Below are 12,033 nucleotides of genomic sequence, written 5' to 3'. Positions count from 1 at the left end.
CATTCATGAACTAATGATTAAAAGTTCATAAATAACCGAAAATGCAGACCATGCGCTCGCTGCATCTAGCCGACGATTCATTAATCCATTAATAATTAATTAATTACAAGCAGAATATTTGAAAAGGCTATACGTGAAAGTTGCTCGAGTTCCGAACTATAAGAAGCAATCATAAAAGTGCATAAATTGTTCTTTAGAAACGAGTAATCGATTATTATTTTGCCAAATATGATTTACTTGGCGCGCCGCCATTATGACGTCACAAGGTGTAGGCCATCTTTGTCAAATGGTATAGCCCCTCCTTCTCACACAGTTCCGCCGGATACCTCTTTTACTTTTCTGTGACCCTGGTATTAGGAGCAGTTCAAAAACACCAACCGCTAGATGGCGCTGATCAAAAATTTTATTTCCGCGGGAACAATTATAAATAATTATAGATTATATAATAATAAAGTAATTTAGTGTGAAAATTAATAGTAATGCAAAAATGCTTCCCGCATCAAAGGGAAAGTAAAAAACGAACTTTTAAAAATGGAAATGAGAACTTTATTATTTAATGCATCATTTAGGTACAATGGTATTTCAACTTCTCTGTATTACATATTATCTTTTTTAATATATTTTTTTTAAATGTAACATCTTTTTGTTATTTGTACTGAAAATATGTAAATAGCAGCCGCCTTAAAACTTTCTTAATATTTTTTTTCTTATAGAAATTGATGGATTCATAAGAAACCGTCTGCGCTTCCGTCACTTCAAATATTTGCATAATCGTTTAGCAATACTTTCCCGAATACTTTCCTTCGTATGACAAATTTTCTTCTCGTCTACAATACAAGAATTTGAATTTAAATGAACTAAATTTCACAATCGAAAGTCTCTAAACTATTAACTACGCCAATATTTAAAATAGAATATGTTCAAAATATATCTAAAACAATGATCAACGAAAAATCGCATGAAAATAACAATATCTAACATTTGCAAGAATTTGATTGATAAATTCGTGTTCCATTCACAATAATAATGCAGAAATAACAAGCATTGCACGAAAATGGGCCGCTAAATGTCTATCGAATAGGTATGGAAAATAGCGAAAGAAACGTTTCACGTTGGTATGCGCTATACACGTGTATCAACATCGCAGACCCCTCCCTCCTCTTCCTTAAAACTATCACTACTTGAAGATGATCTTCCTGAGTAAAAGCCGCGTGCTAACCGAGCGTGGGCACAGACAGCATCATGAGCTTGGTGAGTACGAAACCACTCATTCATTGTACCACTTCACCGACAAGTTTCTCTTTCTTTTTCACTATCACCTCTGGTTTCCTTCACTCAACCTCTGTTGCACCTGTCTTTCCAACGGTGATGATTCTTCCATTCGTGTAAACCGTGTGACAGTGAAAATCAGTCGCTACAAGTGAAAAGTGTTCGAGTGAAAAGATAATAGATATTCTTCCATTGTGTACCTAAAAATAAAATTCATAAAATTTACCTGCCTACTTGAAAAAAGTATATATTTCTTTAGAGTCCATTTGGAATTATTTAAAACACCTTACACGTGCTGGTTCAGGATGGTAGAAGTAAGTTTCTCCTGATAGATAATCTTTTAGATCCTGTAGCATGTTGTTGTCGAGAAACGTACTTATAAATCCTGCGGACGCGTCGGCAATCGAAAGTTAGTTGTGCCGTGCGACTCAATGCTGGAAAAATTCAGATTTCTACCCAGAAGAAGTTCCCGATGAGCATTCTGTGTGCAGGCGACTTTCTTCTCCCGTGTTTGTGGGGCCCCCGATTCAGGTATTCACAGGTGTACGAAGGCATTTCCTTTTCAACATCATTGTTACCTTTGATACACATTTTCCCTTTTCTTTTTTCCATTGCTATTATTCTTGAATCTCTGGAAAAGAAATTGAAATAATTATTATTTGCCTCTTCTCTACTTTACACTTACAAATATGTTACCTAAATCTTCTTAATTTCGTTGCTTCCAACAAGATTCCTTTATCATTAAAAACTTTCTTTCGGTCATCGTACCGCTTTCCTTTGAACTCTTTCCCTCTTACCACGTTGTTCCTGTAGCCGCGGAAATTCATTTCATTTTAACGATCCATTTGCTCGACTCTTGCCTACTTTGAAGAGAACATCGTTAACGGAGCGAATTAATTCTTTCCTTCATTCCAGCAACCTATTTGTTATGTGGTACAAGAGCGTGTCTCTCACTGGAGCAATTAATTGCTATTAAAATTAAATATGGAACGTGCTAACAGTCTGGATTTGATACGTTTCTAGTTTTTTTGAGAATTCAATGATACGGCAGCTTTCCAGAGTTAATGAACTGAAACGATACGGATACTTCTTATTAATCTATGGGTGTAATTTACACAAGAAAGGAAACTTAATATATTGCGGCTACGGCTGCGGTTTTCCTTCTATCACTTAAAACCGTTTGTCGTTTCACCATGAAACTCGTAAAAACGTCTCATTTCTCCTGACCTTGCCTTGAATTAAAATGAAACACCGCTGGCACAGAAACGGTATCCTTTTCTTCTCTCTTCTCTAATTTTGTCATTCTCTCGGTGCTTCTAAAGTCTTCTTAATGACTCCGCTCTTCCACGCAATTTCCAAATTAGCTTTGAACAATTTCCGAAGCAATTACCGTGTGTTTCACGCATTAACACACTTTTATTGTGTATTGACAAATGAACTGGGAACAGTACAGCTGATTTGTATCGCCCAAGGTAGACAAAGACGAATGACTGTGTCTCTTGAAAACTAAAACAGACAATTTCTAATGCAGTGGTTACCTACAGTTACTGTAACCACATTCAAGGAGAAAGTAATTACTAAACGATTTTACAAAGAGCCTCGATTTGGGTGTGGATATTCTATGCGATGGGTTCGTTGTACCTTAAGCAGGTGGCATCTTTTCGATCCTCCGAGAAGAAAGTTTTTTCTCTGTTCGACGATGACGCGTGACCCAATCTGAAAGGAAGATCAGCCGCTGTTGATCAGACCTAATATATACTTAACGTTGTCTCGTTATGAAATCATCGGGTGAAAACTCACGTGATGAAATCATTTTATAAACTATATACAATGTGAAAAATTTCACCCTTTTAATGTTAAAGGTAACAACAGTCGTTTATCATTTGTCATTGCGTACTAAAAGGGTAAAATAATTTTTCTAAGAACTTATCATTCACTTACATCAACTCTTCATTGATCATTTCATCAAGATAAAAAGCAGACATCAATTTTGTCTTCAACTCGAATACCATCTGATTTCAAATCTTATATCACATCCTTGAACTCTTTCTCATGAACGATTTCTTTCGATCGCTTTCCATCGAGCCCTCATCGGAGGAAATCGATCACGGAGGTCCGTCCAGTTACATGGCTCATCCAGCAAATTGTTCCGAACGAGGACGTTCCTTCAACGTTCATTACAAAGCTGTCATCCTCGACTTTCACTCGTTGCACCGCGACGCGTTTCGTCGCGTACCACTGTACGTTGCAAGTTAATTGCACCTCGCTCGATTCGTTGCATCTTCTTGCCGGACCTATGCATTATTCAACGCCAAGGACTCGGTTGTATAATCGGCGCGTACTTGGCGACACTGAAAACGCGCTTTCACGTGACAGCGTTTCCGCGTTTCTGTTTCGACCTGCTCGAAATATGAATCATTTCTTTCTTTTCTATCCTGGAACTCTGATCATCTTGCTCTCGCACGTATAATTTATAAATTATAAGCTACATTTCTAATGATAATTGACCTCAAGTTTAATTGTAAGAACTTGATCCAAGAAAAGTTTCGCTTTTCAAACAGTTCGGCATGAACGCGGTGAAACGCGTCGTGCCGGAGATCCTCGACGGATCCAGAGCTCACACGTGACAAAACTCGAGCTCTTTACTCGTATCGTCGAAGCTTTTTACGCTGATCGTGGCAAGTTCACGAGCGTGCACATCCTCGACACACTGCCGAGTGAAAGTACCGCCTTCATGACCGCGGCGTCTTCTCTTCATCTTCCTTCTTCTCCTGTCTTCTCTTATTCGAGGATTGTAGTCTCTCTCACGGTATTTTGCTTTCAATCGCACGCTACTAATCGTTCATTAACTACTCGAAGCATTCCTCCTCTCCTCAAGGAGTATTTTGTGCGTCCAATGAACCCAATTATCGCATGCCTGATAATTAAACCTGAATGAATTCTTGATACACTGTGTGGGCTCTGTAAACAAATTCCTGGAATTAGTAGGGCAATTGTGTTTGAGAAAATGGATGAAAATGTGGAATAGAATGTTGTAAAATGTTAATCTGTTTTCGATTTTCAATGATTGGAGAATCTGATAATTAGTAATTTCACAGTCAATTGATGTAAAAAGTTGTTATCATTGATAATTAATAAAGAAAAGCAGCAACATGAAATATCGCATGAAATTGAAGCATTACTAGAGTAATTAGAGCTTGACTGGCTCACTCTGATTGCTATTGCATGAGAGTAACTCTGATCAGTTAATGAGCTGATCATCAGTTAATTAACAACTTTGAAATTATTGTATGCATCTCAGAAGAAAATTGATCCTATCGATCAATACTAAATTAAGATTCTGTAGAAATTAAAACTGATATCCATTTGAAGTCAAAGCAAAAACTGATTGTAAGTAACATAAGCGTTACAATAGTAATTCCTTATTAAAGATGCATCAATGATTAAGATCTTTGTATTGTGTGACGCAACGAATCGTGTGACGAAGAATTTTAACACAGATTCCTCGCATGATCCTTTCAGATGATCCATTCACCCTGTCAAGAATATCAGATTACGGAAGCGTATTATTTCATCGTTTTACTCAATATGCTTGGAGTTAACCAACCTCGTCTTCAATTGTCTGGATGTATCTGAATCCATGATAATAAGATTTCGTTCTTCTGTCAAAAATCCTTCTTAAACATTTTAATAATCGATAATTTGCTGCTACAGCCTCGCTATTTTCTAATAGACTAGACGCTCGCTATGCGGAGAAATTCACCTGCTTGCATGTTGGAAAATGATAGGCTGAGGAATCCTCTCCTGGAAAATCGTAGAAAGTCAATTGTCAATGAAGATATTCCTGAAACAGGTGTTACTGAAATAATTCATCTCCTTTTGTAAGCTGCTTCCGGCATGAATGACGAAGGCACAATTTGTCTGTGAAATTGTTGTGAAATTATTCTATTCTTATTCTAAAACCACCAGAAGAAAGTAACATAGTTGTTAATAGGTGGTTCTTCAGAATACCTAAGATCATTATGTTAACTCCTTATCAGCATATGAGGTCGCGTGAAACTTCTTCCCAAATCGCAGAGTATAATTTGTCATGCAAAAATATAGAGAACGAATGGTGTCAAATGATCATTCAGGTAACAAGATTTTCGAAAGTGAAACCCACGCTGAAAGCGTAGACAGACGTGCCCGCCTCTGTCCATAACACATTTTCGTTTCATTCCTTCGATGTCTTTACGAAATATTAATGAGATGCTGGACCAACGAAGGCTACTATCATTTGCTGATTTAGAAACTTTCTAAAGATGTTTACGCTGTCTTCTGTACGGGCGTGTCACAGCTGTCTGTCCACGCGGAAGTGATTCCTCAAGCTTGTATCTGTAAACGAATTTTACACGTGTTATTTCTTTGGAATCACATTTTCTATCGCGATACATAATTATTTGCAGCATTCCAAAGTAACGCTGTCCTACATAAAGATAATACACAAAGGGTACCCAACCTGCTCTTTCATCAAACCTGAGGATGAGCATTGTGAGCAAATCAGACTGCTTTCCAAACGACACACCGTGCGAATTTTCATTGGTATTCAATTGTACGAGGTCTGCCGCCCTTTCATATCGCAGACAAAGCAAACATCACGGTGGACTTCGTTGTTCCTGCTCACGAGCATTCATAAGTGTCACTCCGTTACCCAGCTCCTCTTCTAATACAGCTTTCTTTGCAAATGTCAGAGGTATACTATTCGTTTAACGATACCAACATTTTTCCATCGACCCGGGTATACACTTAACTCGTTAAGTCAACGGAACGCAATTTTCTCTTGACTTTGCGAACAGAAGCCTGTTATTCCTGGCCCGTCGATACATCGATAGAAATGAAAATCGCTTTTCCTTTTCGGTGATTTCAACGACCTGTGTGAAAGTTCGCCGACAGCCAGTCTCTCCCTAAAGTCTCGTGCTATCTCTGTAAAAAAATGTAAATTAATATCAGAAAGTTGATTTAATTGTAGGTTGCATCTTCGAAGGATACGGTGTTCTATTTTGTAAGGATGCTTGCATATCTCGTGTGCATCGAGGGAAACCATGTTCCGTAGTCACGGCAGGTTCATGCGTTTGTTCTCAATGACCTCGACAACGGTAACAGATTTTAGCGCGATAGCAATTACCAGTCACGAAGATGTCGCGTAACATGTTGTGGCTAGGAGTTTCTTTCACCGACTTGTTTTACAGACGCGTGACATGGTACTCCTTACAGTTACATGAATTAATGTATGTATCTTACGATCTAAAAAATTCTATGATCAATGATCCGTACAACTCCATTTCTTAGTATCTGTCATTTGATATATCTTCAATCGGAGATGGCTATGAGTTGTCTTTTTTCAAATTGCTGAAGGCGCTATGAAAAAAATGATCTTTGTTAATATAATAAGATCACGTTTATTATAATTGGCATCGGAAGAAACCACAGAAGCCTCGTGTGCGGACGATTTTACGATTAATTTCACCGTGCAGGATGAAAGTTCGTGGCTCGAGGTGAGCTTCTAGAAACGTGTGAACCTCGCCTTTGCGCATCGTGGACGTGGCTCGATAAAATCTTCGTCAACGTACTTCTTTCCCTTCAGAACGAATCCATAATACCGTCTAATTCATAAATATCGTTAGATTAATTAATTTACATATATAAATACTTATTTGATTTTATGCTCTTATGATAGATAAAATTATTAAAAAGTTACCGTGAGAAGGATGGTACCGAAAATTCTGAAATTTTATCGACCAAGTTAATTTTACTTAATTCGACAACTTTCACTGTGAATGATTTATGAAGGTTCATTCTACGAAACGACGATCCTCTTGTTTTGCCCACAGACCCGTATTAAACATTCCGTTTATGGAGCAGACTCCATGGAATGCTGGTGCATCCACTTTCGTGGGAATTCTTCGCATCTTGATATAATTTTCTTCGTCTAATATCTCACCTAGTAGTTTGTTTTACAGATTTACAATCATTCAGAATATAAAATAAAGTATTCATTCATATAATTACATAAAATTAATCTTACCAATGGAACGAAAGTCTTGTGTAAATTTTTGAAAAGAGAAAATTATCTGATAATTGCGAAACATCTATACGTTTTAACACGTATAAAAAGTATAATAAATTTTCGCTTCTTCGATCACGTTCATGTATATGCATAGCGTAGTAACTTTCAGAATTTAATTATGCATTCATTAACAAAGATCATCTTTGGCGTTGAGTCCATAATACTAGACTGTCTCCTGAAAAATTTAATTTCATTGTTTCATAAATCATAAATGTTTTCAATAATTCTAATCAAAATGTTTGCCATTCATTTTCCAGGCAACAACGCTAGTACTTCTATTGGCGAGCACATTGATCACCCTGGCGAGATCTCAGGAGGCAGAGATCTCGGCTAAGGGTTTGGACATGATCCAACCACCATTGAAATTAGACAAAAATCTTCGTCAAGCTCTGTTGAAAGCCCTGACCGATTTAGAAGCTGAATCAGCGGAACAGCACAAAGATGAGAGAGAATCCATCTCGCAGAGAGACACGTCCAGCTTCGAAGGTGTGGCAAAGAAGAACCTGAACAAAGATCTGGGAGTACAAAAGTCCACGTACTCTTTCAAGAGTTTCCCAGGGGACGACGATGTACCAAGTGAGGACAAGCTACAGAATTCCAGCTTCGACGAGGCTGTTCGTTACGTAACTCTGAAGACACCTGCGATGAACATCGAGAAGGCCTCGCAGGACGACGCGAGAAGCTTTCACGTGCAGAATGTGATTCTTCCAGATAAGAGTTCCTCGTCGTTCGGAGCCAAAACCGAGTCCAAATTGGACCAGCAAGGGACGAAGAGTCCACAGCCTTCTGGCAACGCTTTCTCCGTCAGCAAGGTGGAAAGTTTCACGCTGAAACCAGCTACCGAGATTTCCGAAAGCCTCGCGGGAAGTGCAACGAACAGTATCGCTGCTGCGAACGCGCTGATTGCTCAAAAACCGACCCAGACAACTCCTACCGCTGCAACAAAGAGCAACAACGTAACAGTGATCAGTTCCAGTGATAGTAAAGACAAAACAGAAGAAGTAAAGATCTTCCAAGCGCCTTTAGTGGCCGCGTTTACGGTTCAGCAGGATGAACAGGGTGTGCCCAAAAGCGTGGTACCCATTTTCAGATCAAACAACGACGAACAGGCGTTGACTCTTCAGGAACAGTTGGAGTTTAAGCAGAAACTTTTAGAAAAGCAGTTGCAAGAGCTTCACCACCAACAAATTCAACAGACGCAGTTCCTGGCGAGGCAACAGCAACTTTATGAGCAACAGGTTAGACAGAAGCAACAGCAGTACTATTTCCAGGAGCAAGCTAGAATCAAGCAGCTGGAGGAACAAGCTAAGTTCAAGAGGCTGGAGGAGCAGAGGATCAAACAATTAGAGGAACAACGTTTCAAGTTCGAGGAACAAAGGCTACATCAAAGGTTCCAACCACAGCGTCCTCAAAAACAATTCTTCCCAGAACAGAACAATAATTTCTTGTCCTTCCAACCGTCTACGGAACCTAACGTTCATCTGCAGCCTAGCGTCGCCTTGGAAGTTCCTGCTGCTGCTGCGCCTCCTCCTTTCCAGCCAAATTTCCAGGATCAATTTCGTTTGCAACAGTTCCATCCGCAACAGCAGCAATTACAGCAACCTCAACAGCAGCATCAGCAGAGACTTCAACAGAGCTTCAGCTCCTTCTCTTCTGATTTCCAGCCTCCGCTATCCTCGACAACCAGATTCAACAGACAGGAAGCCTTCAATGCTGTAGGCAACTTCGGTTTCAACGTGGATAACAAAGTCACGTCCAACAGAAACAATTTCGGTTTCAATCCACCTCAAAGGAGTCCGACCAATTTCTACAATCCTTTCGCGCAGTACAGACAAAACAAACCTCCCACGCCAGCCAAACAGATACAGAATTTATTGTATCAATCGGGTATCGCCGGTGATTTGAACAACGTGCCGGGAATCGGCAACCAAGAGGATCTGAACATCGTCTCAAAAGTGTTGGCACTGAACGTGGGCGCCGTGCCAAATAAGAATCTCCAGTATTCGACGAATCAAGGAGCAGCCACGTTCGGCAGAGCATCTGCGTGAAGAAAGAAATGGAAGTTAGACGAATCATGTAAATCAACGCAGGACAATACGAGTCAGGTGAAATCGAACTCTCACTTTTTCCCTATTTCATCATCTTCATAATCCTTCTCATTTCAAATTCCACCTGTCCCTTAAATATCCTTTCCAAAAACCAGTGGGAATTATAAAAGTCTTCGTCTTCAATATTTGCATCTGTCGAGCCATTCGAGTCGTGAGTTTGATAGCTTCGTTATGAGATTTTTAACTATTTGTCAAATCTACATTGTCTCGTAAGATAGCCAGGCTTGAAGAGGAATTTACGTGTACGTGTTTTGTTTGAAGAATTCATCGCGCCTTTTCTATCAATTAATTATGCTGATTATATCGCAGACGGTTTGCATGTTTCTTATTATGATACAAGTAGACAAAACACGCGACCGGTTGTAAATTTCTCGCAATTAGCGATTCATTTATTAGCAGCAAAGCCGCGAACACGCAATTGTGAAAGTCTTAGACCGTGGTTTGTTACTGGTAAATAGAAGATTCGGTCAATGGAATGCATTTGGTGTATTGTAGTCAGCGAACACGGTAATACTGAGCAATTCCAAGTGAAATCGAACCGAAACGTTCGCATAACTATGAAACGGGCTCCATCGTGCGTGGGATCGTAACGGCTCCCGAAGAAAAACAACTTTCCACGTAGTCCTCGTAATAAGGAAGTCCTTAAAAGATCATAACGATATTAATTAAGATCCAGAACGTATTTAAAATAGAATTCATCCTGGCATCCACGAATTACACAAACCTCTACCACGTTGCAATTGATCCTGTATTGTATAATCGCACGACCCTTGCTTCCTGTCCTCCATTTCGCTTTCTTCTTCTTATTTCTTCCACCTATTTTCCACGCCAACAAGTTTCATCGGTGCCCGTGAAACGTGCTCAATGGTGGAGAATCTGGTATACCGTGAAATTTCTTCGTACCATGCTGCCTAGCTTCGTGCAATCCAATCTTAACGATAAGCGAAGATTTAACGATTGTGGTACAGCTGCTGTAAGCATCTCGTTTCACGGTATCTGTAAATCGTAACGATATTTATCGTAATTGTAAGACTTTCAGGGAAGAGGATGATGGCGATTGAACCGCGAAACAGTGGCGGCTCGCGTATAGGCACTGTGGAACTGCAGTACCCCCTATTTCCACTTGATATTATCGATAACATTTAATATAATGAGTCTTTTTTTCTTTAATTATTTCTTTATACTTGTACAATATATAATCCTTAAGCTTAATGCCAGTAGCCATCCCCCAGTTTATGAAAAAGATAGAAAAATCTTTGTGCGGTTCATAGTTCCAGCGGCGTGGTGTTTGACTGCGTGCGCATACGCACATAGGAAGCTCCACGCGAGGCTGCGAGGGTGAGTGCCGTTTTGTTTTTGTTTTCTTTTAAAACAAAGGCTACAAATTTTCTGGAGCAACACACCCACTAATTTTAGCTACGAACCGCCACTGCCGCGAAATATGATGTAGGATGTCTAAAAAAAAATCATTACCCTGTATAACCTAAAGAATATCTTTATCATATTTTCGACTACAGTCGGGATAATTGGATAATATATCTGAACCATGACATCCGCGTAATCATAACGCATGGTGTACCTAATGGCGGGCATTCGATACTCTATCTAAAAAAATTTCGAATCACTTTGACACTACTTCTCAATATTAAAAATTTGAAAAGTTTCTATATTCAAAGTGGTTCGAAGCGATAATTAGCCCAGCAGTAGGTGTATCTGGTGTCTTCGAGCAGACGCGTCGGCGATTATTAATTATTTATCTCTAGATGTATGTATGTAAGTGTAGGACGAGCTAGCTACGGGACATCGCGCCACGAGTAGTACAACTCTCTTTTAAGATCAAGGGTCTCGTAAAATCGTGCATCCGGCCACACTCCGGGATTGAAAATACTTCGTCGACTGTAAATAAACTTTCGCCAGGACGAAGGTTCACAATACCACCGGGTAAAAACGGCACACATTTCTGTGTGTGTCTTGTATGTCCTCAATTTCACGAGCGTTTGGCATAGATTCGTGATTTCTCTCCGCGGACATATCGATGAATCTCCTCCGGGGGTAGTCGTGAATCAGTCGACTTATAACCATCAATTATTGCCGAGTAATAATTTTAATTTTCTTGCCAATTACGGTAATTGTCATTGTCGCAGAATGTCATTTATTAGAAGATTCATTTGAAATTCAGAAAAATAAATGAGACACGTGTGTTGGGATGCACTTTGAGTTAAAGGAATCGTTAAAATGAAATGCATACAGTTCGTACGTGCGTGAGCGTGATTCCTCGAATGTCTGTTGAAATTTAAATTTACGTTACATATTACTATGTGTATAACATAAGAGTAGGAATACGTTAGACGTAATCGACAAGTTTTGCTTGTAATTTATCTGACGCCAAACTGTACGAATCTTTGTATAAATGTTAATAAACTAATTCGTTTAAAAAATAAAATGTAACATTTTCACCTGCTATAGATTTCAGAAGTTGGTCCGACTCTTAAGAATCTCACTCTGCAGTCTTTAAGTATTCGATTTGGATCTTTATAATGTACACATGAA

At 39.3% G+C, this 12,033-nt stretch overlaps 1 protein-coding gene and 1 long non-coding RNA gene across 14 annotated transcripts; one reads left to right on the top strand and one right to left on the bottom strand.

The window, feature by feature from the left end:
* Nucleotides 1-523: 523 nt before the first annotated feature.
* Nucleotides 524-12,026, bottom strand: LOC114872078. 13 transcript variants are annotated; one of them, XR_006829656.1, is made up of 14 exons: nucleotides 11,941-12,026; nucleotides 10,208-10,479; nucleotides 7,334-7,550; nucleotides 7,007-7,249; nucleotides 5,768-6,911; nucleotides 5,281-5,643; nucleotides 5,033-5,073; nucleotides 4,877-4,946; nucleotides 3,211-4,230; nucleotides 2,848-2,985; nucleotides 2,497-2,775; nucleotides 1,966-2,338; nucleotides 1,560-1,900; nucleotides 524-1,469 (listed from the first exon to the last, which is right to left on the bottom strand). It is a non-coding gene; the product is annotated as an uncharacterized LOC114872078 (long non-coding RNA). The 13 variants fall into 13 exon arrangements; XR_006829654.1 differs by having other exon boundaries at nucleotides 5,033-5,643; XR_006829655.1 differs by having other exon boundaries at nucleotides 4,877-4,943; nucleotides 5,033-5,643.
* Nucleotides 7,544-10,212, top strand: LOC114872075 (putative uncharacterized protein DDB_G0271606). Its single transcript, XM_029178848.2, has one exon. The coding sequence runs from the start codon at nucleotides 7,720-7,722 to the stop codon at nucleotides 9,421-9,423; it is 1,704 nt and encodes a 567-aa protein (XP_029034681.2). The 5' UTR covers nucleotides 7,544-7,719; the 3' UTR covers nucleotides 9,424-10,212.
* Nucleotides 12,027-12,033: the final 7 nt, after the last annotated feature.

Source organism: Osmia bicornis, chromosome 9 (genome assembly GCF_907164935.1).
Source record: "Osmia bicornis bicornis chromosome 9, iOsmBic2.1, whole genome shotgun sequence".
Taxonomy (NCBI): domain Eukaryota; kingdom Metazoa; phylum Arthropoda; class Insecta; order Hymenoptera; family Megachilidae; genus Osmia; species Osmia bicornis.
This window is presented reverse-complemented; position numbering and strand designations above follow the sequence as displayed.